Genomic DNA, 25830 nt, shown 5'->3' on the forward strand with positions numbered 1-25830 from the left:
TTTGAATACTCACTTAACTCACTTAATAGTCAGAGGTTTCAGTAGCAGCAGCCCACCTCCTAAATTCATCGCTATCTGTGTACGTACCTCTTCTGTCTGGGCCTGTCCTCTGTGCTGTTTTAGGCTCTCGATCAGTGACCTGAAAACCTCCCTTTGAGGCTGAGTGGCTCATTATGCTGGAAAACAAACTGTTTCCCTTCACCTCCTGGGGGAACAGCATTTATAATCTTGCACAACCGATCGTGACACATATTTTAAGAATATAATTATACTTTTAATGGGTAAACAGACCACAGAACCTTGCTGTTAAGTCCTCTGGGGATATTTGTGTGTGTTGTCGTCTGGGAGGCTCAGAACGTTTTTGCTTGGCTACAACTTTAGTCCAGTGGCCCCAATTTGGTAGACTTGGCATCTCTAAAAGTATGTGCTGTTACTTCATGAAGATTACAGTCAGTGGCTTAACAGATAAAGCTTCAGCCTCCAGAGGTGGGGATTATGGAGTCAAGTCCCACCTGAGTTAAGGAGCATAAAGTCATGTGACTCATATTAATCTAAACCTGTAAATGAGAACATCTTTGGGCATCGGTGGAGTATTTTAGTTTTCATCTGTCCAGTAATGCACACTTTTTGTGTTTATTAGCACCCTCTGATGGCGAACAATGGGAAGCACTAGAAAATTATTACTTCAAGAACAGAAATCCTACAATGTGATATCATGTACAAATAATAGAGGCCAAATAACAGTGAGGGAACAATATTCAGTTATTTAGAGTCAAAATATTTTTCACATCCAAACTGTCTTTAAAAAAACACACTTTATAGAAAACTGTGAGGGTTATTTATAAGCACTGAATATTATTGCATAAGCAGGTGTCGTGATGGACGTTTTCTGTGCTCCCCAGAGGCCAGTTAGAGCTCTGTAGTTATGCTTCATGGAGCAGAACTGTCATTATGGTTTACAGCCTAATAAAATACTAATTATACTGAAAATGGGAACTTCTGAATATTGAAACCATCCCTGAGGATTAGGGCTCACTTCCAGAATGAAAAGGATGACTGGAAGAGAGAAGAGAAGTTAATGAGACATAGAGGAGAGGGAGAGAGTGCAGTACTAGGTGGAATGAATAGCTAGCTAGATAGATTTTGTCTGCCTGTCACTCACTGGGGTCTAATCAGATTTCTGAGAACAAATCCTCTTTGTCCCGGGTTTGTTTATGAATCACAATGACTCATGAGGATCCAGCCACAGAGAGAGATGCCAAGCTCTGGCACCTGCCCCTGGTCCCTTTAAGGATATTGTTGTAGATGATAAAATCAGTTGACAATAAAAATAGCCTCTCCTTGGACGTAGTGATTTATAGACCCCGAAAATAACCACTTAGACTCTTGGCTTCGTGAAAGACAATATTAAACCCTAGACCTCAAATCAGTAGTGTGAAATTAAATACTAGAGGTAAAAGTTGTTAAAAGGGCTGCAGCTGCATGAATTTTCACTGAAGGGAAATGTCTGACAGACCCTCAAACAGTATGGAGCAGTTGTTAACTGTGCTGCATAGCACCTGGATATGGTAATGTTGATCAGTAGACAGGTACCCTTTACCTCCAGGGAAACAACATTTATGATCTTGCATTTCTGATGGTGACACACCATTTTAAAAAAGCATCAGATTTTGAGATGGTAAACACAAAGCTCTCCGGGTAAACATGTTCAGCTCGAAGCACCAAGTACAAGTACATCGTTAAACCACTGCTTAACATGGCTGCACACATGCACACAAACATGGTACATTCCACACTTGATTAAAAAACCAAATTATGTTTAATTATAAGGAAATCTGTTTCAGGTTAAGAGCTTTAAAATACAGAAGATTCAGTCTGCAGGGGAGAAAATGATCAAACAAAAGACAAACAAAAATTTCATTCTGCACCATCATTGCATATTTTACTTTGATGTGATTTAAGTTTTGTTACTTTGGCATTTGTCTTTTATTGCATGCTATGAGGTGTTATCATGTATAGTGTAAAATCAAACCTTTCAGATTTTACTTCCTAGAATCATACTCAAACCATCTACCAGCATCTCTTTATCCTCACAAGGTTAATGCTCCACCCAGGTTCAAGTGATGCAGCTATTAAAGTGAGGATGATGAAGATCTCAGGAGTTGTTGATGACCTGCTTGATCCAGTCAGTAAGCCTGGTGATGCGAGTGTAGACGCCATAGAAGTCTGGACGCCCGCAGCCTTTGCCCCAGCTCACAACACCGGCCAGAAACCAGCGACCCGACGGCTCCTGACACACCAAGGGACCACCAGAGTCTCCCTGACAGAGACAGGCGTAGGGCGTGAGATTTTAATGATCATATTAACTGACAAAGCAGATGATTTCAATGTCTAGCTTTTAATGCTCATTTGTGACTTAAACACACATTCACCACATTCACACTAGGAACTGTCAGAGTCCACATCCAACATATGTGTCACGGTGTATCCTATGGACAGACATGGGAAGTGAATTTTAGGTTTTATTGCCAACTCAACTATATACAGTTACAGGAACTTACTGTTTAATTAGCTGTATTTATTCTTTCCATAAACACTGGGGGGCAGCACAAAATCCTCTGAACATCATCTCATAGAGGTGACAGGATGACTATGTTAATAGTTTCCTTTTTACAGATCCACCACATCCAAGGAGTATGTGACACTGTTTGCGTCAGCCCAACACATTTAACTCTAATATTCACTCTCCTCCTAACAGAAATACTGTATCTGGCTCTTTAGTAGCCACTATATTGTTCACCAGCTAATTTTGTTAATATTAAATGTTGCTATATTTGGTTGAGAATTTTAAAAATCCCTGTAGAGCTGAAGGGAAATGCAGAGTGATAATACTCTTAGTTGGTCACTGTGTGTGTGAGGTATTGTGCAACATGGCATTTCCTGTTTATGCATGTTGGGTTTCATTTTACCTGACAAGCATCTTTCTCACCACTGCGATATCCAGCACAAAGCATTCTGGGAGTCACCAGGCTGCCATAAGAGCGAACACAGGCTTCCTCGCTGACCAGGCGAACATCGACCTTCTGAAGCACATTGCTGGAAGTGCCTGGACGAGGCCAGAGGACGAAGAACAATACATTAATGTGTTCAAGATAATAGCTGAAATGAAACTGTGGAGAAGATATTAAATAAGCAAACCACAAATCAACTACAGAACTTGTGGATCTCACATGTTTAATATACTATGAAAACCAGAAACATCACATGCATGATCGAAGCACTATTTTGTGTGCACGATTATCAACCTGTGGTAAACAGAAGGCGTGATATATTTTCCATCTCTAACTGCAGCTGCTCTTTAATAGACGCACATCAACTTTACCCGCATTATACAAAAGTCTCATTTCTACTGAATCTTAAAGCCGGAAAATGGTTTCCAACGCCTATTCTCTCACGACTATAACCTTCAATAGGTGCAACACAACAGCAGAAACCACAAAGCACACACTCCCACCCACATCACTTAGTCTTCTCATGCCTCTTTAGTTTTATATGTCTTTGCTCCGTTATTATGATTTACTTTTTGCAGTAACATCACAAAAACACCCCACAAATTGTTTTCAAAGTGTCACAGAAGAAATTGGGTTTTTAAAAATCACAAATGAAACTGTATGCATTATATTGAAAATCACAAAGTCAATGGAAAAAAGATTAATGTTCACTCTGTAACAGGGATGAAATTATTTCATTCTTTATTAAATAAATTCTAATGTCAAGGCAGCAAACTAAATCTGGTTCTACAGTGACTTCACCATCTACTTCTCTAAGCTCTGCTTCCTTCCTTACCTTGTTCGTGGAGAGCCCCCCAGCCGGTGACCCAGCACAGCAGGCCCGGTTCCAGCTGATGGGTAGCCGGGGGCAAGCAGGCGGGTCGAGCGTGTCCAGCCAGAACCATGGAGGCAGGCCGGTCCAGCTTCAGCAATGCCAGGTCGTAGTCGTGGGATTCGTCATCGTAGTACTGATGAAGATGGATCCTCTGAACCCGCGCCACCTCCTCCGTGCGGCTGCTCCGGCTGAGCAGGAGTTTGCCAAGGTAGACCGTCCACAATGAAGGGGAGTAGAGACTGCAGGAGGAAGAGGTGAAAGGTTGTTATGTGATACAGAGACAATAACTAAGTTACTGTAACACAAAGAAGTGATATAATATATGTTTCTATATGTATATCTATATTTAGATATGTATACATACATACATATATGTACATATACATGCTGAATGTTGCCAACAAAAACAAACCAAAATCGTCCCCGTATACTGAAAGTCTTGCTCAAGGCTTCACAGGCTTTTAATCACTGTGCTGTAGGAACATTTAGAGGGAGGAATTAATCCTCTACAGGATGTTGCAGCTAGAGTTTTGGCCATGATCCAGCCAACAGACATGAGCGTATATAAATACATTTGCTGGCTGTGAGTCAGACAGGCTGTTACAGTTAAACCCTGATCAAGCATAGCAAAGAAACAAAAAGGTAAACATGACTTATTAAAAGTGTTAACATCATACATATATTTAAAAAGGTTTAATTCAATTCAGTTACAACAATGAAAAGATTTGAATTTCTGCTCAACAACGTGTTTCCTCACTTTCCTCCCCTCTCTCCTCCTGCACCTACCGGTCATCGTAGAAACAGTGGGCGGCGGACGCCACCCACTGGCTGGAAATCAGTGTCCCCCCACATATGTGATTCCCCTGCACCTGAAGGCTGGCCTGCCATGGCCACTCCCCCTCTAAGGCATTGGTTCCCCCAACAATACGACTTGAGAACTGCCTCAGGCCGCAGTCTAAACGCACACACACACAGAAAATATGACATGAAAACACATACGTCACACAGTTTTACAGTGAATATGGAGATCTGCATTGTTGTATACAACATTGCTTATGTGCGTTGCTCTGTGTGCATGTTATTATCTCACCACACTGTTTTTCATCTGAGGCGTCGGGGCAGTCAGCGACAGAGTCACACTCTGGGTTTGGCTTCTTCAGACACGTTCCATCAGCACATACATAAGTCATATCTGTACACTGCACACCTGGGCACCGGTGCACAGACACACAGCTATTTATTGACCTCGATTGCTGCTGTTAAAACCTCCACACAGTCAGCTTTTCCCGTTTATTGTGAACTTTATAGTATTTTCTGGCTGTGTTTCCCGTACAGTACTCTCATTAATGTGTTTGTGTGTTTTACCTTCAGTACAGTTCATCTCGTCTGTGGCTTCGGGGCAGTCTGGGTGCTGATCACACACCTTGTAGTATTCCACACACCGACTGTCCTCTGGACACTGGAACTGAGCTGCACACACTAAAACACACACAAAGGTCTGAGTGTGTGTGTCTGTCTTTCCTTTCCAACAGGAGATTTGTACATTTGTTTGTGTGTGTGTAAATTCATGATTTTAAAACATATATACCACAGTTCCTCTCATCGAGTCCATTAGGACAGTCTTTAAGTCCATCACAGGCAGGAACACACAGGCCATTAATAGTGCACAGAAACTGGCCTGGACACGCTATAAAATACACACAAACAATTAAAAACCAAATGAAATGTTATCCAACAATTCCTTTATCCATATTTCTCATTCGTCTCTTCTGCCTCCACTTACGATCTGATAGGTTGAAGACACTATAGTGGAGCTGAAGGCCGGGACCTGTGAGCGACACCTCGGACGTCATGACAACAGTGACTGTCATAGAAAACAGGAAGAAGCGTTCGCTGTATGGCTGCAGACTTCTGGTACCACACAGTCTGAAATAAGAACAGATGCACTGAAATCAAATAAAAAATCCAGGTATGTTTTCCAACATAAAAGTTGAGTGTGAAATCCCTGTATTGAAATTAATGGGATCATAAGATGTTGCAGCCCTCTGTTGTGCAGTATAGAATAAAAGGTAAAAGAAAGTACTGTGTTTACACGTTTTTATTAATATTATTATAATTAATAATGAGAAATGGAAAGTATTATGAAACCAACTGAGAGGTTTGCACATTGTGACTTGTATGGAAAAACATGCACTGGTGCTTCCTGTCAAAGACCAAACCACAAACAGGTGGTATTTATAAATAGACATTAGATGATGATGTTGAGATCTCTCTCACTCTTTATTGCACCAGGAGCATTATTAAAGATTCTTCGTCTTATTATTAATTATACAATATTTATTATGTAGTGTTATAATGTAATGTTTCCAGAGCCAACTAGACTCCATGTGACCTACAGTACCTGCGATTCTGGACGATCCACTGTCCCTGGTTACAGGCCTGGTTGTAGCTGGCTCTGCTTAGCTCATAGCCATCAAACTCCAGAGACAGGCCCAATCCCTCACTGGGCATCTGAACACCAACATAAAGTACAGGAAACACGAAAACACTATAACACATATATGTATAATAAGTACTGTAAGGTTTAACATGAAATCATGAAGTGGAAGACAACATATAACTATAGTAGTTAAACGTGTGTCTTACAATAAACCTCCAGGTGCAGTTGGTGTCAGGGGGGTAGTAGCTGGGGTAGAAAGGTGTCCTCAGTGAGCCCTGGACACCTGATACTGCCATTAATTGTATAGTGGAGTTACATTCTGGGATGTTGAAAGACATAAAGACAGTGATTTTTACTACTACTATTTATTTAAAGTACAAAACATAAGATTCAAACATAGGAACTGAGGAAAAAATCTTCTTCAATGACAACAAGCCATAGGTTTGTGTGAGCAACCTCTGTGCCTCCAGCACATAATGATCTTCCTCCTTCCATGGTGTTCGACCAGCTGGTGTCTGATAAGCTGAGCAAGTTTCAGTAAATAGTCATTTTGTCTCTTTGGCCAATCTTTATGCTTGAAATTTTATTTTATAAAACACATACAGTGAATTCCAAAGCACTGAGCTTTTTTAATCTAATACACAGGAAACCCTCTGTCTCTGCTGATAATTGATGCATTTTCTTGATACAAATAATCTTGGTGTGTGGCAAGATGATCATCTCATTTTTATTATGTCGGGAACTCTGAAACTCAAATTGAAATTAATGTTCTTTAGAAAAACGGTCCTGTTTTTCTTTCTGGCATCTGACTCGATTTTATCTTGTCTTTGTATGAGTTAATACAGCTTGATCAATCTTAATTCCAATGGTGAAATTCTCTTATAGCGTTTAATTTAACATCTTCTCGTTTTCTTGTTATTGGTAGCCCATTTAAATGTGATTTGTGTGTGTCATTTTTCTATTGCCATACATACTGGACTATTGTTATTCTTTGAACATACCTTGGCCAGGCCTTCTTCACAAGAGGTTTATGAACCCAGTGACACTTGGGTTAAATAACGACTAAATCAAATTAATGCACTATATGAATCAGTTTCTGATCTTGTGGTACTTAATAAGCAGTCTTACCCTGATGGTCCCAGGCCTGGGCAGCAAGAGAGAAGGGGTCCTTGTAGTTGTAGAGCCCCTGTTTCCAAACCACAGTCATCCACTCGCCTGATGAAAGAACACGCACCTCACGTTCATGTCTGCTGCAGCCATACACACTGGTAAGACAGAGAGAATGATGGGCATTGGAAAGATTCGGTTTAATGAATAACAAGGATGAATTTCAATACAATATGTCACAGAACATCTGTTTAATTCTGCAATGGAAACTCACGATGTAATGAGGTAAGTATCAGTAGGTGTGAGGGAGTTGTACACCAACAGCCTGTCCCGGCACTCTGGCAGCAGCCACTCCATGTGGAGCTCTAGCTGGGAGCCAGAGGGGGCCTGCAGGTGCCACAGGCAGGAGGAACGCTGCGTGTCGGGCCCACGGAGAGGAACAGGGCTGCTGGATGCAACTTTCTGGTAGCGATAGCAGTCTTAGGAAAAAATTAGAGTTAGAACGGAACTGGTCTTAGCTGGGAATTGAATTCAGTTCAACGACTTGTCAAATTACAGCATCTTATCGTTCAATGATTTTGGCATCATTATATTTTTAAAGTTATTATATTGAATAAACATTATGAGATTGACCGTACATACAGTTTAACTTTGCCAAAAAGCGTTCAAGAAGTTCAAGAAAAAATTAATAAACTAATACAAACTAATAAATTATGAACAAGCAAATAAAAATAAAGTTTGATACCAAAAGAAGCTTTCAAAAGTTCTATAACTTTGGAGTCAGTTTCTGTAGAGAGAACAAAAAGACAGAAGAGAAATTAAAGTAAAAAAAAAATAATTTTTCATCTTTCCACAGTCTCTCCTTCTGTCTCCTTTCTTTCTCTCACCACTGACAGACAGTGACGGGAGGTGGAGACGGTATCCATCGACGTTGACTGTGCTTTCGTCCCCTGGCGCTCCGGACCTCCTCATGCCCTCCTCCAGCGTCGTGGTAACCTTGTTCACTGTGACCCTCCAAACATGGCTGCTTGGCACAGACATCACTAACCAGAAGTGAGCTACAACACTTCCCTCCCTGCAGAAACAAAATGAATGAATAACAAGAAGAAAATAAAAGTTTACACAAAGTGTATCTAAACCTCCTCGGTTGAAAGTTTTAAGTGTGGCACGTGCAGCTACTAGAAGGTGTGAGCTGTAACCCAACAGTGATTTCAAAGGTTACACAAAAACCAAGGGGTGTACTTCTACATCAGTGCAGTAAAATGAGATAATGAGAAAATAATGTGCTCATTTGATGTTGGCTTGCTCTTTGAATCATGGATGTATTTGAAGTATACAGTATTTCTGTGATTAATTGCATATTGATTAGTGATGACACTAGAAAAGCCTGTAAAATACACATCATGGACAAGTGTCTAAGTTTTATCCATGACATACCCAAAGGCAAACACAGTGGTGTAGTTAAAATATGATGAAAGGCTCGATCCCTGTAATATCTTCTTTACCTGAAAGATAAGAAAACACAAAATCACCACTCGAGGGTCCTTGAAGATGTAACCTAAGTTAAAATCGAGGGTCCTTGAAGATGTAACCCAAGTTATTCATGTGTATATTAGTAGGATATCAGAGGACTTTGTCTTCCCTGCTCACCATGTTCTGTACTCCCTTTGCCTCTTTCTTGAATGCAGGACTGTTGTGAAAGGACAGATCAGCAGAGAAGTTCCTGTTGAGGATGGATATGTAGACTGTGTACTGCTGCTGGACACGAGGCTCCAACACCCAAACCCTGTACTCTGTTAGAGAACAAGGAAATTTCATGGTACCTAGTAATGACTGAGCTATTTCAGTGGGGACCAAGATGGATGCAGAATGGCAGTGTCATCAGTAGAGTCATGTTGAGGACATACACAACTGCTTACCCAGGAAGTACCAGGCCAATGTGACCCCTGTGACAATGAGAACAAGGATGAGGAGGATGACGAAGGCCAAGAGACACTTGCAGCGCCACGTCTCCCTGAAGGGAGGAGCCCTGGTTTGTTTACCAGTTTCCACCTGTGGACAACACACACATTTTTTTCTTTTGGGTGAAAATATGAAATCGTTACTGCGAAAACCAATCTGAGATGTGTTGTCATCCAGGGAGAGAGGGCGCATGAGGGCATGTTGAGTGATTATAGTGAAATTACTGTAGTTCCCAGTGGAAATATTTAGCCACAAGGTTGTTAGGTTCTTCTACTTAGGTTTTCTCTCACTGGTTAAGATCTATCTTCAGACAATAATTTAATCTAAGCAGTCAATATAACATATAAAAGACTCTGGAAGAAATAGAAGAAATTTCCTTTAGCAAATCAGGAATCAATAAAGTTTCATTTTAAATTAGCATTTATTTTTACTCATCACATCACAGAACAGCTTTATCAAAGTGTTAAGTGCATTTTGTAAATGAATACTTAATTTATAGACTAAATAATCTGTATTATAGACTAGATTTAGTCTTTAAACTTAAATACCCTTTCAGAAGATGTTAGATATAAGCCACTGTGAACTACTGTTTTGTACTGGTAGCAGCAGCAGAAGGTTCACTTTTCAACAGCAACTCTTTGCTGTATTGTATTGTGTGTCCCTGTAGACAGTCCCTGCAGTCTACAAAAGCTTCTCCACAGAAAAACAGGTGACAGGGAGGTATTATGCTTTGTTTTAGGTGCAGGAAAGTAAAACCCCTGACAGTCTAGAGTTAACAAGTCTCTGTTTTTTTTTTAGATGGGTTTTGTCTCCAAATCTGTATTGACTTTTTGTCCAGTCTGTAAAGCCATTTACATAAATCCATGTTGCTTCCATTCTGAGAACATACACAGCATTCTGCTTAACACTGATTTAATTTTACAATCTGAAATAACTGTTAGAGAAGAAATGTGTTTCATTATTAGCATTACTGACCCCATTGTTCAGAGTAGCAGGTATGACCGTCTGGTCACACGAAACTGATTTCTTAGAGCCGTGTCCAAGCGCCATTGCATTAATCCACTTCTTTAGCTCCTTGAGAAAACATCTTACTGTGCTTGGAAGCTCGCTGATGTCTGAATTTCCAATTTAACAGTTTTTATTTAGCATCTCTGTAAATCCCATAACCAGACATGTTGTTCCAGCCGACGGAGAACGGCTCCCTCTGTGTTTGTAAGTCCAAAGGTTAAAAAGACGCAGTCGATATTTCCCAAAGCTCATTTGGATCTGCACATTGAAAGTCATGAGTGACAGTTTTGTCAAAAACTAATCAAACACGTTGTGGTGCATTTTGATCCTAATCTATGAGGAGCAGGAGTAGGTGAGGTACAGGTACAGGTAGGCTGATGTCACTAATCGTCACCTAGCAACAGGGATGCTCCTCGTCAACTCCCTTGCACCTGTAAATCTATTGGGAATGAACACGAGTTGTACTATATGCAGTACATAGTGTCAACTCATATCTTAGAGTTCATTTAATTTTCCATGTAAACAACACTGTCCCAGTAGACAGCTGCACAAGTGCTGCACAGAAAGCCTGAGGCAGGGACAAAGATTTGGTAATAGCCTAACACAGGGATCTGCAGGTATAGAAAAGCCATTTAAAGCATTTAAATCAGTTCCTTTTAGTTTAAAGTCTCAATTTTAATGTGATAAACAACAGGGCTTCTTGCCTGCTGTAGCAACATCAGTATAACTTATAATACAGAAGCTTTAACAAACGACCCTTTGGCCTGTTCCACATTCGGAAGTCCTGTCCTGACTATTAATAGGCTACATAATTGTTGGTAATATAGGGTTTAATATTCTCAAATGACTTTTTGTTTTGCATTTTATTTTATTTATTTATTTTATTAAATAACAATCTAGTATAAACCCTAACTTAGTTATCTCGTGTACCACGGGCAGTTCTTTGTCTTCAAATCCCAGGTTGTAAGCACGTAAAGAGTTCAAACAAAGTTTCCATAAAATAATCACATCTGTCAGTTTTTTTTTTTTTTTTTTTTTTTGGAATTTAAGCCTTTACTTTTTTATAAAACATCATACATCCCAGGTGAATGTTACAGCCAGTACAAACAGACCACACAGCCCAACAAAATAGAAAACAAGTAACAAGCAAAGTAACAAATGCCGTTTGTCCTGGAAAATGGTTCGTATTTAACTGTTTTATATTGATTTACGAAATATTACTAGAAAAGCTAAAGCAGCAAAATAAGAAAAATAAAAAAATAAGATAAATAAATCCTAACATGTTGTCAACAACTTGGTCATTTTTATTTATCTATTTTTTTACATAGCTGCCTTACAATTAGAAATCGCTTTGTTTCAATATGATACATATGATAAATGATTCCCTTTAAGTAAACTGAACAGGGTTTTTAACTTCCCTGGCAGTAGAGAGAACAGTCTTGATGAGTTGGTCACTGTATTGGCTATATGTCCTGACCAGCAGAGAGCACACAAAAGCCATAATGGGAGGGCAGCGGAGTGTCAATACATGTATTTTTTCACTGCTTATATATAGTCCATGGTGACGCTGACCACACTGATGGGCGCTGAATATTTTTTTCAGCAGGGAAGGACACAAATTATTAAATACACTCAAGTAAATACACTTCTGTTCTTATTTTACTTATCATCAAAATAACCATTCATTGGATCCCATCGCTGACAACATTGTAAGAAAAAACAAGCAGACATGGTCTGTACAGGGTTGCGTCTAGAAACGCAAGCAGTGAGCAAAACAAATTAAACACACTTCTCCACATTTTTTAAAGTATGAAAACACAACAAAACAAGATACAAATCTTTAAGACGGAATATAAGTGCATTTCTTTATCATTATTTCCATCTTTGTTCTGTCATCATTCAAAGTGAACACAGCTCAATTTAACACATAGCATACTGTTTGATAAATAACTCAGATAAATAGCAGAAGATACATTCAATATCATCGAGTGAGAACAATAAAAAAACATTTTAGCTGTCTTGAATTCTGAATATTGTTAAGTTTTAAAAGATTTGCATGTATATATTTTTTTTAATTCTGCTCCTGTTTCACTGGCATATACCCATCACCAGAGGGCTCCACTGACCTGGATGCTGACATCAGAACATTCCTGTCTAGTATATGACTGGGCAGAGGTTGCAGAGCTGGACTCAAACCTAGTCCAGAGAACTTCAGAGGCAGTTGTGAGAAAGAAGACATGGCGCATGGTAAAGAAAAGGAGGGGGCAGGAGGAAACAAGAAGCTGGTGGTTTCAGTTGACTTGTCGACATCTTCCACGCTCTCCTGACTCGCCTGTTCCTCACCTCCACTGCTAACACCTGAATCCACGCTAAGAAGCTCAGAACTGTCAGCCTGCTGCTTCTGGACTCGCTCGTAATCGGAACAAACCTGAATGGACCCTTTGCCAAAAATACCTCCACTTCCTCCAAACAGCTTCTTAAAATCTGCTTCTTTGCCATTCCCTCTCTCCTCTTCTTCTTCAGTCTCCTCATCATGACTACCAGTCACATTGATGCTATCTGGCTCCAGGCTTTCTTGACTGACCTCCTCAGAACTGCACATACCTGAATCCAGACTCTGGAGCCTCGTACGCTCCGCCTGGAGTTTCTCAACTTTCTCATAATCTGAAACGACCTGCATTGGCTCACTGTCTTTGCTGCCTTTGGAAAGCAGCTGGCTGATCTCCATTTCTTTCCTTCGTACTTCCTCTTCATTCTGTTCAGCATTTTCGCCTTCACCTTGGTTACCAACAGGTCCATAAGGTGTATCAACAGCGCAGGGCTGCAGATTGCCCGCGCTCAGAGAGGAAATAGGACGAGAAGGACACAGATGGGAGTAACTGGGGTTGGAGTAGCTGGAATTGCCTGACCCGGAGCTGCCCTCACTTTTTATCTTCTCTTGCAGTGCTGCCTCTGGCCTGCACTGTCCAACAGCATCCACAGCCGAGGTAACCTCTACATAGAGGATTTCCTCTTGTTTCAAGAAGGAGTGAAAAGAATCAGGGGTGAAGTGAGGGTTCAACCAGTCCTGGAAAGGCAAAGATTAAAGATTTAAAAAGAGTTAAAAAGACACCTAATAAATTACACTGGACTAGTGCACTGGAATAAAAGGATCTAAAGATTAGTCTGTAAATAGGCAAATGTCACATGTGTCTTTATCATCAAATACGTTGAAGTCCAGCAAAGAATAAAGACAAAGGTCATTTGTCTTTTGACTGATGATTACTGTCTGGTTTCACCTCCTACATGTTCTCAATATCTGGCTTTTTTGACGCTTTTAGTTTGTGGTGGTTTTGTGCTATGTTTAAAGCTGGAGTAGGTGGTAGTTTAGTTTAATACCAGGTCATGTGACTGCGTGTGATGCCAAAGGTTTTGCTGGTATAAAAAAAGACATAAATTCCCCTCGGGTTTATGGTACCGTGTGTATATGCTAAATGTGTCCATAGGCTATTTTATGCCTATGGACACATACATCAGTGTTCTGTTTACAGGCCAACCTACAGTCCTACAGATGTAGCCTTACATTTCTTATGTGTAATCTTGTTCTAATATGTTTTTATCGTACACAGTGATCACGCCTGTATCTTATTGGGAATTAGCTGTAATATTATAAAAAATAACAACATTAATAACACTTGGAAGAATGTGTGATATACCTACTTGAAAATTAGCATTCTGCAGGAATGAGGTTGCTGGGTTTGGTATGGGTGGACCTCTAATCTTCTTTACCACCCTAAAAGACAGATGAAACATAATCTATGAGCATAGGTGTCAGAACATAAATGACAAGAATTTAACATATTTTTACAAGTGCCACGTATACAGTATCTTGAGAAGGTTATGTGTGGAGTTGTCTGCTTACCAGGTGGTTGTGTGAGTCCTAAAGAGTACTACAACCAGACATAAGGCAAGTGCTACTGTGACTGTGATGATCCTGACCAAAAAGCCTCCATTTCCATCTGACAAACACAGGATAGAACATTAACAAAGAGGTAAGCAAACAATGTTACTGTATTGTATTGTTTACACAATGGCTTATTATGCAAATAATGATTCATAATTAGAGCAAATACATTAAAAAAGAAGTAGTACAAGTGGGATAAATATAAGTACTGTGTTATTCAGAGTACACATGTTTACGTAGCAAAAAACAAACAAAAAGCATATTCAGTGCTGTGAAATGGTGTTTGAGTCAAGAGATGACAAATAGAAGCTGTCTGACAAAGTGAAGTCATCTACACAAGGAAACTTATGAGAGTTTCACATGTGCAATATCAGTATGGAAAGAACTACAAACCTATTTCTAAGGCTTTGGGACTCCAGTAAACCACAGTGAGAGTCTTTATTCACAATTGAGAAAACTTGGAGCAGTGGTGAAGCCTCCCAAGAGTGACTAGCCTACCAAAATTACACCAAGAGCCCAACAACGACTTATCCGGATCGTCATACAAGAACCCAGAACAACATCTAAAGAACTACAGGCCTGGCCTCAGTTAAGGTCAGTGTTCATGATTTAACAAAAGAAATCAGTGGGAGAGGTCCAACATAATATTCTGTGGAATGATGAGAAACTGAATTTGCATTTACTCGTGTTATCTTTGTGTAATAATTTAAATGAAATACGTTTTCACAGTTATGTCTGTGATAAAAATCTTTTCCTCTGAGTGTGAGTGACGAAACAAATCTCAAACACTCAGCAGGAATGAGGGGTAACTGTTGTGCCTTGCTTCATAGAGCATTGACAGGATGTTGGTTTCCACTGACTGCACTTCCTAAACTAAAAAAAAACTTCTCAACCAATTATCTTTGTTCATATTTTGCATTTTTACCTGGTGATTTTGTCTTTCCTACAGAAGACTCCCATGTTGTAGTGGGGCTCCATTCGCTCCAGGTTGAAAAGGCCCAAATTTCACTGGTCATTACTCGGGTCCGTGCCTCGTAACTCTCTCCGTGAATGAGATCGTTTTCATCCAGCTCTGTCTCACAGTCATGTTCACATGATTTGCATTTTGTCTTCACAGATGAATCCTGAAGAAATAAACAAATATGTGAATATTTAATAGGATGATATAAATTCCTGTTTATTCACTCTCGAGAAGAACACTTATACTTAGGTCTGACAACACACACAAACACACACACACAGTCATGCACCCAGGTACATAAACAAATACAAACATAGTGTACGTACACTCCATGATTGATCCTTTTGTTTCCATTGCAGTTGAGACATGAAAAACTCAATGTCATCATGCTTGGTGACCTGTGATGACCAGCTGACAGTGGTTAAGTTGACATGTGGTTTTCCTGGAGGATTCAGCTTTACTGCAGGATCATACACACATAGTTTGTTTTAGTTGACCATAAAAAGCTCACAAAGGAAGTCAAAAAGAGTCAGTGTATTATTCTTTATACTCACTGCTGCAACTGGGCTTAAAGTCAATGCTTATTTTTTGATTTGAAGTATTACATTTCAGCTCAACGGTCCACTCTTCGAAGTCCTGAAACTAAGGAACAATTAAGAAAAGAGTGATATTCTTAGATTCGCAACACAACAAGAGGAAATGAAATAAATAAGTGCTACACAACTCCCAACTTTTCTCTTTTAACTCTGGAAAAATCCAATTAATACATTCCCCAAAATTGTGTTCTTTCTTTTTATTCCCTTCTAAATTGAAATGCACAAAGATAAAACAGATTGTTATTAAAGAAAAAAACGGGTTAACAATAATCATACTCACAGCAGACTCCTTTCTCATGTCCATGGAGCACTTCTTTAATGGTTTGGAGTCATCAACAGGTTCTAGATTACAGGTTCTATGTGCAAATTTACTGGAAAATAAAAATGTTCAGCATTTTACTGATGTACGTGAACATTTGTTTGCATCTGTTGTAAATGCATTAATGTTTAGTCATTCTTGTTGTGACTGCTCACCTCTTTGGGTTAGCATCCTTCTTACGGGCATTTACTGTGCACACAGAGTTTGTGTGAACATGTGTGCTGTTCCACACACATGTAATGATCCTATTGTAGTCATTGTAGCACATGAAATCTATGAAAACTAATAGGGATGAAATGAAAAGAATGTAATTTTAAATAATGCTGTTGTTATTTTGTAGTTAGTCTTATGTAACAACAGAGCTTCAAAAAATCACTAACTTTTATCTGGCAACGGGCAATTCAGTGCGGATGATTGCACTGGGCAATCCATTGTGGCAATGCAGCCATGAAGCAGAGCCAGAAGAAGAAGCAGTAGGTGTCCTTTCTTATTTCTCTCCATTTGTTATGTCATCCGTCTTCTGTTTTTGTGGGATCCCAAGCCAAAGGTTTCCAAAGCTGGGATACCAACAGATGTGTGTGTGTTTGATGGATTGAACTTTAGGGTGGAAATTACTGCTCCCTTCTCCTCCTCATCCTGCACAGAAAAAAAGACACAGTTGTTGGTAAGTGGTAGAAAGTTTACATGTGCTATATGTTGCTCTGCTTGTCTACTTTGTGTTTTTTGCCTGTGTTTATTTTTGCATCTAGTTACACACCACCACCCTAACAATAGGTGATCTAATGAACAGAATTAGAAATGTGTCAGATCCTGCCCACTAGTTGCATGCACACAGACTCAGTAAAGATATTTTGTTCTGCACTAAACTTAATTTGCAAAATGTGACAGCAGCTGGTGGGATGCAGCGATAATGTCATCTTTACTAAATACACCAAATGTTACCACAAGCAAAAAATGTTTATGTTTACATCATTGCACCTTTAAATTCTTATTCATATTGTATGTAGCAGACTATGAAACAGCTTCAACCTGTAACCTCACCTAGAAACCAACCTGTACTCCTGGTCGCACATTTTCTGCATGTCTCAAAGGTTTGTGGTAAAAAAGACAATATGAGTGGTGAAGGCAAAGACATAACTCTTACTTTCACTGCTCACGTTAACAAGCAACTGTGGATGTTTTATGTTCTCTGGCTACATAGAAACCTCTCTACTTGTAGATGTTACTTGGACTGTGCACTGCTTTAAGAAACTGCAGCTACTGGAATAAGAACGTTCTCCTTCTCTATTTTTGGGGTACAAAAAGCTGTTCTTCTCCAGTTTCCAGTGACAGGAAAGTCAGACAAAAAACAAGTTGTGTGACCAACAACCTGCCAGTCACACTATTAGTGATCTTTCTGTTATTAAAGCGCAGCTTGCCTTATTTGACGTAGGTAAAGAGCCCTGCAGAACAAATGAGGTGTAGGGGAAACTGAACAACCCACATCATCACAACATTTTCAGCGATACACATTAATTTTACCTAAACTGTGTGTGTATGCTAGCACGACCAAGTCATCACACCAGTGTCTCATAAAACATCCCCGTATATAAGCATAGGAGCTGTCTGACTGCCAAAATATCACATCCTCTCTTAACACATGACACCCATGTGTAGTATGCCACATGCCAATTCGTGTTGTTCCTTCTTGTTAAGTCGATCTAACAAAAAGGAAGTCCAGTTGACAAAACTCAGCTTTCAGATAACTTCACCTGAATCTTTACTGACAAGCATGAAATATGAACCCATCTTTGCTTTAGTGTCTTACCTGTTGGGAAAACTGCTCAGTATCTGGTTCGAAGTGCTGGTTTCATTCTATCTGTTGCCCTATAACAGAACATCAGACATGTAACCTCACAGAGGAAATGACAAAAGCCACGTTGTAAATGAAGAGAAACAAGATAATGTCATTAGGTCATTACTAAGAAATGTGTTCATGAATCAGGAAGGTGTCTTTATGTCTCTCAGTTTGAGTCCACCCACAATGTGAGAGAGTGAAAACTGCACCTCTGAGTTTTCTTGGCAATGTATTTTACTGTTATACCTGATAGCAATTTCCACTTATTTTCTTAAACTGATAAGGTTACAGGGTTTTTCATGTTTCAGTGGTTAAAAAACATTAACACAGACTCATTACTTGTTACTTTAGTTTTAATGCGTCACGTCTTCCCTTTAATGCATTTACATTGCACACACTTAAACACAAAGACAGTTGTGTTTGGTTAGTGTTTCTTGTCTTTTTCCCATAGCAAGTACTCAACTCATACACACAGAACATTGAGTGCTTTTGCAGCCTGAACCACACTGACATTTAAAAGCTGTCAAAAACAGGATGAAATATAAATGTGTGTGTGTTTCAGGTAGGATTTCTGGTATGTGGTATTACAGCCCACTGCTAGCAAACCCACAAACACCCACAGCCCATGAAAACTAACTTTCGCTGAAGAACAATAACAGTTAAATATCTTTTTAAGGATTTTATATTCCAAAATATAGGTATTTAGATTAGAAAGAATAAATAACTACTAATGCAAACCGTTCTTTCTTGCATAACATTTATAAACACTTTCCACTGCTGTGCACTGCAGCATACGTTCTTGCTGGCTACCAGGTTATGTGGTTTAATAAAGGTCAGGATGTTTTTTTTTGTTTTGTTTTTTTTATACCCAAATGTTCCATTAATCTCTCAGGTGCACTTCCTGCTAATAATACTTGCTGTTCTCCGTTCTCAAATAGCATTAACAGTCAGATTGCATGTTGTTAGCTCGTTGCATCATTGTCAATACTAATGGTTATAATAAATGGCAAGTACTCTAATAATATATGAATAATAATTATTACAGTCACAACGATAGATGCACAAAGTGTAGCCTGGCTTATGGGAAGCTAATGTGTCATTTATTAGAACATGTTTAACAAGTTCTTTTTTTTTTTTAAATCAACCAAAATGTTTTGCTATGATGATTAATCTTGTTGCAGCCAGATAACGCTGCTTTGTCCAGTCCTGTGGTGCCGCCATATGTTTTTGCATTTACATAAGGCAGACAGAAATGTCAGTTGACTATTTCAGTTCAATTTAGTTTATTTATATAGCACCAAATCACAATAAAAGTCATCTCAAGGCACTTTACAGTGTAAAGTTTAAGACCTTACAATATATAACTGTATATACAGCAATAGAGCAATAACCCAAAAAATATCTTCATGATGAAGAACTGTATTAATCCCAGAGGGATATTTTGTGACTCTAACCCAGTTGTCTTTGTACTACTACTGGGTCATTATAAGACGCCAAAGGCTTTCAAGACCTCACTGTGGGATAAGAGCGTGCTGTTTGTTCATACTGGCCTTTAAGAGACCCCTGCAACGTGAGTAACAAGGGGATGAACCCTACAGTCCTCCCTCTGTGCAAAAATATAAGGCTTTAACACTCCAAATTAGTCCCATTGATTTGACATCTTGCAAGGTTGCACAAACTTGTAGTGCAAGTTTTATGCACTGTATATGTACTTCATTAATAACAGGTTACATTTCAGGAGATTTCGTGCTGTACCTCTATAAATCTGTATAATGTAATCAAAGTGCTCTGTAGCACACAGCTGAATCAAAGTCGATTCCCCTGAAAGACGTTTGATGTGGGTGTATTATCATACTTTTACCATAGCCGAGTGAAAAGATGAATCCTCTTTGTCAGTTTAACTGAAAGTAGACTTAGTTTCAGTACGAATTATTTAATGATAACACAGTGTCAAAAAGAAAAAGCGTATGGTTAGCCACAGTATAAAACACTGTGTGAACTGGTTTACAACAGTGGTTAAACTGATGACCTAGGCCTTGATTGAAGCTGCTGTATGTGCTTTTAATTCATAATGCATATGCCTACAAATTTGCATTTTCAGTAGTTTCTTGAAATACTTTTCTGTGTTACTTTTCTGGGAGTCTATGCTAACAGATGATGATTGTTTTTGACTTAATATGCATAAACATTTTATTCCTGATACTAAAAGACTGACTTGCATCCAGAGTCCTTAACTCTGGGTAGAAGATGAATGCTAAGGGGGTGTGTCTGTTTTGGTTGCGTGGTCAGTGTATCCTACTCAACTGATCATCAGCTGATAATGGGAAAATACTAGGAAGGCAACACTTTGAACTGAGTTAAGTCAAGAACTGTTGCCTCACTTGATGAGGCACTATCTGCACAACAATCTACCTCTTTCAAAGCCTCCTCTAGGTGTGTTTTCGCTCAGTTTATATTTATCTGTCTTCTTCTGACATTTGGACTTCCCCTAACCTGCTCCAGTGGTAAAATGAAAAAGCTGACACTCTTCTCTGCTTCTCTTTCTTTCTTTTCTCCGTTTCACAGAGGCTAGAGCACGGAAATAACCACAAACTACATGCATACTAAACACACTGAGAAACCACTTCCTAACCCCCTTCTCTTCCCAGAAAGCTACTGTTGTTTCCAACAAAAAAAAAAAAAACTCAGCGACTATCCAGCAAGTACACTTTTCTTCTTTTTGTTCTATTGTGCACATTGTTGTTGATAGCGGCACTCAAGAGAAGCTATAACCCAGCTAATATAAAAGATCCTGCAAAGCCAAGCTGGCAGTTTTAGGATTACACACTCCGGTGGTCATTTTGGAAGATGTTGCTTTAGTCGAAACCAAGGGCCAAAACAGAGAGAGAAAACTGTATTGATTAATTTACCTGGCTCAGTGTAGATGCAAGCATTTACAGTACATCCATCAATGCAACACTGACTGATGAGGTGACTTTTTCTCACATGACAAGCAAACCTTTCAATTAATACAACTTGTGGATCACTAGAACAATGATTTGGACGTGCACCCTTGTGAATTTACTAGTTAGTAGAAAGAAAGGCAACTGCAAAGCAATGGGTAGTGCAGCTGCCAGGTGACCACAGAAATGGCAGTTCGAAGCCACTGGTCATATGTCAAAGACATAGCTGATGCCTACGTCCAAAATTAGCCCCAGACATTAAGGTTGCACTAGCCAGTGCGATCTAAATGCTGGACCCATGCATGTAAATGATGTTTTAAATGGTGTTCTGGTGTATCACTGGGTTAGTGGGTATGAGGCTTGTCACACATGCGGCAGTATATGTGCATGTAAAAGTTACTAGTTAGGTACAGTCAATACTGTTTTACAATAGTGTTTTGCTGAGGTCCGCTGCCCTCAGTCTGACAGTGCAGCAGGCGTCACGGCCTTGCATAATTTTCCAGCGCAGACTCATGTGAGAAGATGCTTTGATGACTGATTAAATACCTGGAAGCACACATTCTTGTTAAATGTCATTCTGTTCTAAAGACTAATTCATCATCTTTACCATGCCAACACACTTAAAAAACCTGTCCCAGACCACTATAAACAACTGCAGTGTTTTGGCTTGTGACAACTCTTCCAGCCTTCCTGTGGATCTGTCCCTTAAACTGTATTTCCTGGATTTCAAATATCGAAAGCACCACCAACACGGCCACTTGTGTTGTTTTACTGCAGGACTGTTTTCAGTGCAAACACCCACTCAACTGTCATACGAACATGTTGTTTTTTTCAACTAAGTTAAGACAATACAGGCATTTCCCTTTGTCTCACTCTGTCTCCTGTTCTCAGGAGCCAAGGTGAGACAGGTTGTCGGTGGAAGGAAATTAGCCTCACTTCACACAAAGCACATTTCTTAGCTTGAAAAGTTTGTTCAAATCTACAACCAAGCAAACGTATTTCACTGAATAGTACTGTTAAATATCAGCATGGGGAGAGAAAAGCAGTTGTTCTGGGCTCTGTGGTAAAGCTATAACTTAATGAGTGTGATGTGTGTGTGTGTAGAGAAATTAGCATAAACAGCAACAGCAGCATGAGTGATGTGAGAAACAGCCACATGACCTAAAACAGCGGCAGCATCATGACTGATCGGCAGAACAAACGTGTGGGCTTGTCACATTGTTTACTGGACAGACTGCCACAACATCAGATACAGTCATTGACGGTGTTTTAACTCTGTATGTGCAGTGATCCCCTGATCAGGTTGACTTATTTGGAGTGAGATGGTTTGTTTTAAAATGCAGGACTAAATTCATTTTCCCCACAAAACCTTTAACAACATTACTGTCTCACTGACTTTTCCTTCCTAGCGCCAGCATCAGGTCAGATTTTACTACGATTAAACTATACTAACTATTCATTAGGACGTTGCCTACCCCAATCAGGTGTTATCTAGGTCTCTTGCCTTCCTTTGACTTTTTCATCACTCCTCCACTTCACTCGCTTTTTTCTCTTTCTCTCGCTTCTTTCACCTTCCCCTACAAACCACATCTCTCATTTTCAAACAACCCCACATTCCTGCCTTTCTCTTTCTATTTCTTCTTGTCTTAACCTGAGAGTGAACACGTGGCAGGATATCATGTTGATCAGGCAGCTTTAGAAATCCTCAGCTCTCGCTTTGATATGGACACCACGTGCAGGGCTTCATGCCTTCAGCTTTTTTAAGTTAGCAATTCTAAAACACACACTGAATGGTTTTAAAGTACTGGGATGAAGCTCTTCAATTGACCTTGTTAGAGTCTTTCAAATGTTCTTTTTAAAATAAGCTTATTGTCACTGTTTAATCCTCATTTCTTATCTCACTGATAACATGACACTTGATGACTTGCCATCGCTATCATACGACAAACACAAACATATGAACGCACTTTAACCACATCTAGTCTATGCTAGAAACACTCATTAAAAAAAAACAACATCAACGTTATCATTCTTCCTATCGTCATTATCTCAACCGCTTTGGCTTAATTTCCTGCCACTGACACATTCATTCATTGCCTGAAAAAGAGTTTTTATCTACATCAGAGTTCTTACAAAGCAAATTCACAGAAGAACTTACTCGTCGATCTGTGGCAATCTCTTCCCTTTATATATCATTTATACTGAGCATGATCAGTGGTTTCCATGTCTGTAGAGTCATGCTATACGAAAAATGTTTGTTTCCTTCTTATAAAACAAGTCTAGTCTCAGAATCTAAAATGACGTATTGGAAAACTTTTGAGTAAAGACTAAAATGCTACTGTGGTTATGTGGTTTCCCTGACGGTAGTATCTTAGTGATGTGTTATCCATGTTTCAACAAGTGTAACAACAGGGTGGAAACCCCTTTTTTTAAGTTGGCTTGTTTTATCTTGTTAACCTGTTTTATACTTTCCATTCCCTTTTCACTGCTGTTCATGTTACATTTATCACATTACTTACAGGCAGAGTAGAAACTCTGTATAAACCATTGCCTCTGAAAAATGGGTCAATTTCACCACGTGGCAGGAAGTAAAATACTACAAGTATGTGCTTTCCCAGAATAGACCGCAAATGCCCCACAAACAACCCTTAAAACACATTCAAATATGCTAATAGTCAATACTACTCCCCCCTTAACTCCACCCAGTGTCACCCCAACTGTTCAGTTTCCAAAGTTGTAACTGACAAGTCCTTATACTGTCACTACAACATACAATGTGTGTGTGTGTGTGTGTGTGTGTGTGTGTGTGTGTGTGTGTGTGTTTCATGTTGATGCGACCTTGTCTCCCATGCTAATGCCAATTGGATCTATCTGCTTATTATTTTTTTTATTCTAACAATGTAGACTAATTGGCCTTTAACCCTGTACCCCGCCACCTTGCCATCTCGTCATGCCACCCATTTCCCACCCCGTGCAAAATTTTCTAGATTCACCACTGACATATATACCTCAATATAAAACTGAAGGATCCTTAGATTCATTCAAAACTTTTAAGACACTGTTTTGCTTGAGAAGAGTTAAGACTGAAGAGTGAAACTGTTCCGTTCTTTCTATCTGTTTCCAGTCTTATGCCAACTAAGCTAACCTTCAGCTACCCGTAGACTAACATGAGAGTGGCGTAAAACCTATCATGTAATACTCAGCAACAAATTAAATTGCCTATAGATAATTTAAAGACTACATACATTATTGCAATCATTTCCTGTCGCTAGCCATAATGGGGCATAACTATAGCAATGCAGAGGTGGGGGTCAGCTCCACACTCTACAATGCCCCAAGCCACAAGTAAAGTGGGTATTTCCCACTAGTGGAGGTGTAAACTTCCTGTCTAATATTAGAGCATTATCACTCTCAACACTTATAAGCAAAGTAAACTGTCATTTTTAGACAGTACAATGATGACAAACTTCCACAGATGGACGTGGAATAGGAAGTAAGTGCATACGCAGAACATAAATAGGGAAATATGTAGCCCTAATAAAAAGAATTAGGGGGGAAACTGCCCCATTGCCTCATATTAACTTCCAGTGAAGTGCAATTAGCCTTCTCACACACAGCACAGACTGTGGACTTCCTCATCACTTATAGTGGAATCAAGCATAGTCAGTATGCACAGGAGAAAAGATTTCAACAGCCAATGACTCTTGCATCTCTTAAAGTGGTGACCTGTCCTGGGTGTACCCCGCCTCTCACCGAGTAAAAGCTGGGTTTTGCTCCAGCCCCCTATGGCCTTTGAGAGGTAAAGTGGATTAGGTTAAAGATGAATGAATATTGGTGTGTATCATTTTTGTTCTTTAGTGCCCTCTAGTGGTGGTTGTGGCTATGTATGCATACTGCTAACAGTTGGAAACCTAAATGTTTGCTGACTGAACAACACAAGCTGTAATTTGTTAAACAAATTTAATTCAATTGGCTCTTTCAGCTCACTCCCATTTATTGATAATTTGTTTTCCAAATTTTCTTCAGTCTGACTCTTTAGTGGGTGAAATTGTGAGAAGCCAATTTTTTTCGTGCCAAAAGACCTTTAACTTCAGCTTCTCATAATCCAAAATACACAAATGAAACTTCTGCTCTGGCAACGGCAGCTCTCAGATCTCTGTTTGTGTGTAGTTGACACAGTTGACATGACACCCATAAACAAAACAACAAGAAAACTCATAAGCAATTTCCCCAGGTAATGCAAAAGAGATGATTAATATCAATATAAATGACACAATCCAGTTTTATTATCTACAACCGTTTCGATATTGACATTATTTAGATCTGTTAGAAAATACCCTAATGTTGACAAGGGGATTTTTGTCAGTTTTCTGTTTGTTTGATGTTGACTAACTGTTATAAATAAAATACTGCCTGTCCTGAAACAAAACAGTTGAAATTCACAGGTTTATATAGAAAAGATTTGATTCTCACTCGTACAGATGATTTAGAAAAATAATTACACAGGACTGAAGAGTAAAAAAGGATGAAAGACAGATTTGGGTCTGTGAGTTTTCTTTAACAACTGTGCCAGCTAGATAACAATAATTACTTGTTTCAGATGAACACACTCACCAGTTTGGTCCAGAACAACACGGCTACTCCGTCAAACAGCAGAGATGAAAAAGACTTACTCCTATTTCTGTTGTGTGCGAAACAGCAGAATAAGACAACTGGTTGATACTGAGAAATAACCTTTACTTAACAAACAGTCTCTTCAGGCAGAAAAGGGGAAGACAGAATTTTTAGATGGACCACTTCCCCTTTTTTGCTTATGGAAGTGATGTCATT

The 25830-nt window shown here is 39.3% G+C and overlaps 2 protein-coding genes across 7 annotated transcripts; both read right to left on the reverse strand.

Moving 5' to 3' along the window:
- Positions 1-323: 323 nt before the first annotated feature.
- Positions 324-10601, reverse strand: LOC113162642 (transmembrane protease serine 6). Of its 3 annotated transcripts, XM_026360891.1 has the most exons (18): positions 10370-10601; positions 9352-9484; positions 9083-9225; positions 8870-8937; positions 8320-8507; positions 8178-8219; positions 7707-7911; positions 7454-7590; positions 6532-6644; positions 6287-6396; positions 5669-5811; positions 5474-5572; positions 5251-5364; positions 4976-5092; positions 4672-4840; positions 3847-4124; positions 2970-3106; positions 324-2320 (listed from the first exon to the last, which is right to left on the reverse strand). In XM_026360891.1, exons 1-18 carry the CDS (start codon positions 10442-10444, stop codon positions 2156-2158), a joined length of 2436 nt encoding a protein of 811 aa, XP_026216676.1. In that variant the 5' UTR covers positions 10445-10601; the 3' UTR covers positions 324-2155. The 3 variants fall into 3 exon arrangements, with proteins under 3 accessions (XP_026216676.1, XP_026216677.1, XP_026216678.1); XM_026360892.1 differs by lacking the exon at positions 8178-8219; XM_026360893.1 differs by lacking the exon at positions 4976-5092.
- An 871-nt stretch (positions 10602-11472) lies between these two features.
- Positions 11473-25769, reverse strand: LOC113161570. 4 transcript variants are annotated; one of them, XM_026359232.1, is made up of 11 exons: positions 25615-25769; positions 18029-18087; positions 16602-16857; positions 16377-16503; positions 16183-16273; positions 15861-15948; positions 15633-15766; positions 15271-15469; positions 14304-14400; positions 14102-14174; positions 11473-13469 (listed from the first exon to the last, which is right to left on the reverse strand). In XM_026359232.1, exons 3-11 carry the CDS (start codon positions 16720-16722, stop codon positions 12474-12476), a joined length of 1926 nt encoding a protein of 641 aa, XP_026215017.1. In that variant the 5' UTR covers positions 16723-16857; positions 18029-18087; positions 25615-25769; the 3' UTR covers positions 11473-12473. The 4 variants fall into 4 exon arrangements, with proteins under 4 accessions (XP_026215017.1, XP_026215018.1, XP_026215019.1 ...); XM_026359233.1 differs by lacking the exon at positions 25615-25769 and adding an exon at positions 23159-23257; XM_026359234.2 differs by lacking the exon at positions 25615-25769 and adding an exon at positions 22476-22601.
- Between the last annotated feature and the right edge of the window lie 61 nt (positions 25770-25830).

The sequence above is a fragment of the Anabas testudineus genome, chromosome 1 (genome assembly GCF_900324465.2).
Source record: "Anabas testudineus chromosome 1, fAnaTes1.2, whole genome shotgun sequence".
Lineage (NCBI taxonomy): Eukaryota > Metazoa > Chordata > Actinopteri > Anabantiformes > Anabantidae > Anabas > Anabas testudineus.

Bases quoted from the DNA above. Each gene is read 5' to 3' on its own strand.
- LOC113161570 (XM_026359232.1), bottom strand. From the start codon at position 16,722: ATGGAGAGAAATAAGAAAGGACACCTACTGCTTCTTCTTCTGGCTCTG. The intron at 15,949-16,182 runs GTGAGTATGATT...ATTGTTCCTTAG, and splicing joins ACATGAGAAAGGAGTCTGCT to TTTCAGGACTTCGAAGAGTG. The intron at 14,401-15,270 runs GTAAAAATGCAA...TGTGTTTGTCAG, and splicing joins AGGAAAGACAAAATCACCAG to ATGGAAATGGAGGCTTTTTG.
- LOC113162642 (XM_026360891.1), bottom strand. From the start codon at position 10,444: ATGGCGCTTGGACACGGCTCTAAGAAATCAGTTTCGTGTGACCAGACG. The intron at 5,573-5,668 runs GTAAGTGGAGGC...TGTATTTTATAG, and splicing joins TGTCTTCAACCTATCAGATC to CGTGTCCAGGCCAGTTTCTG. The intron at 4,841-4,975 runs GTGAGATAATAA...GTGTGCGTTTAG, and splicing joins CTCAGATGAAAAACAGTGTG to ACTGCGGCCTGAGGCAGTTC.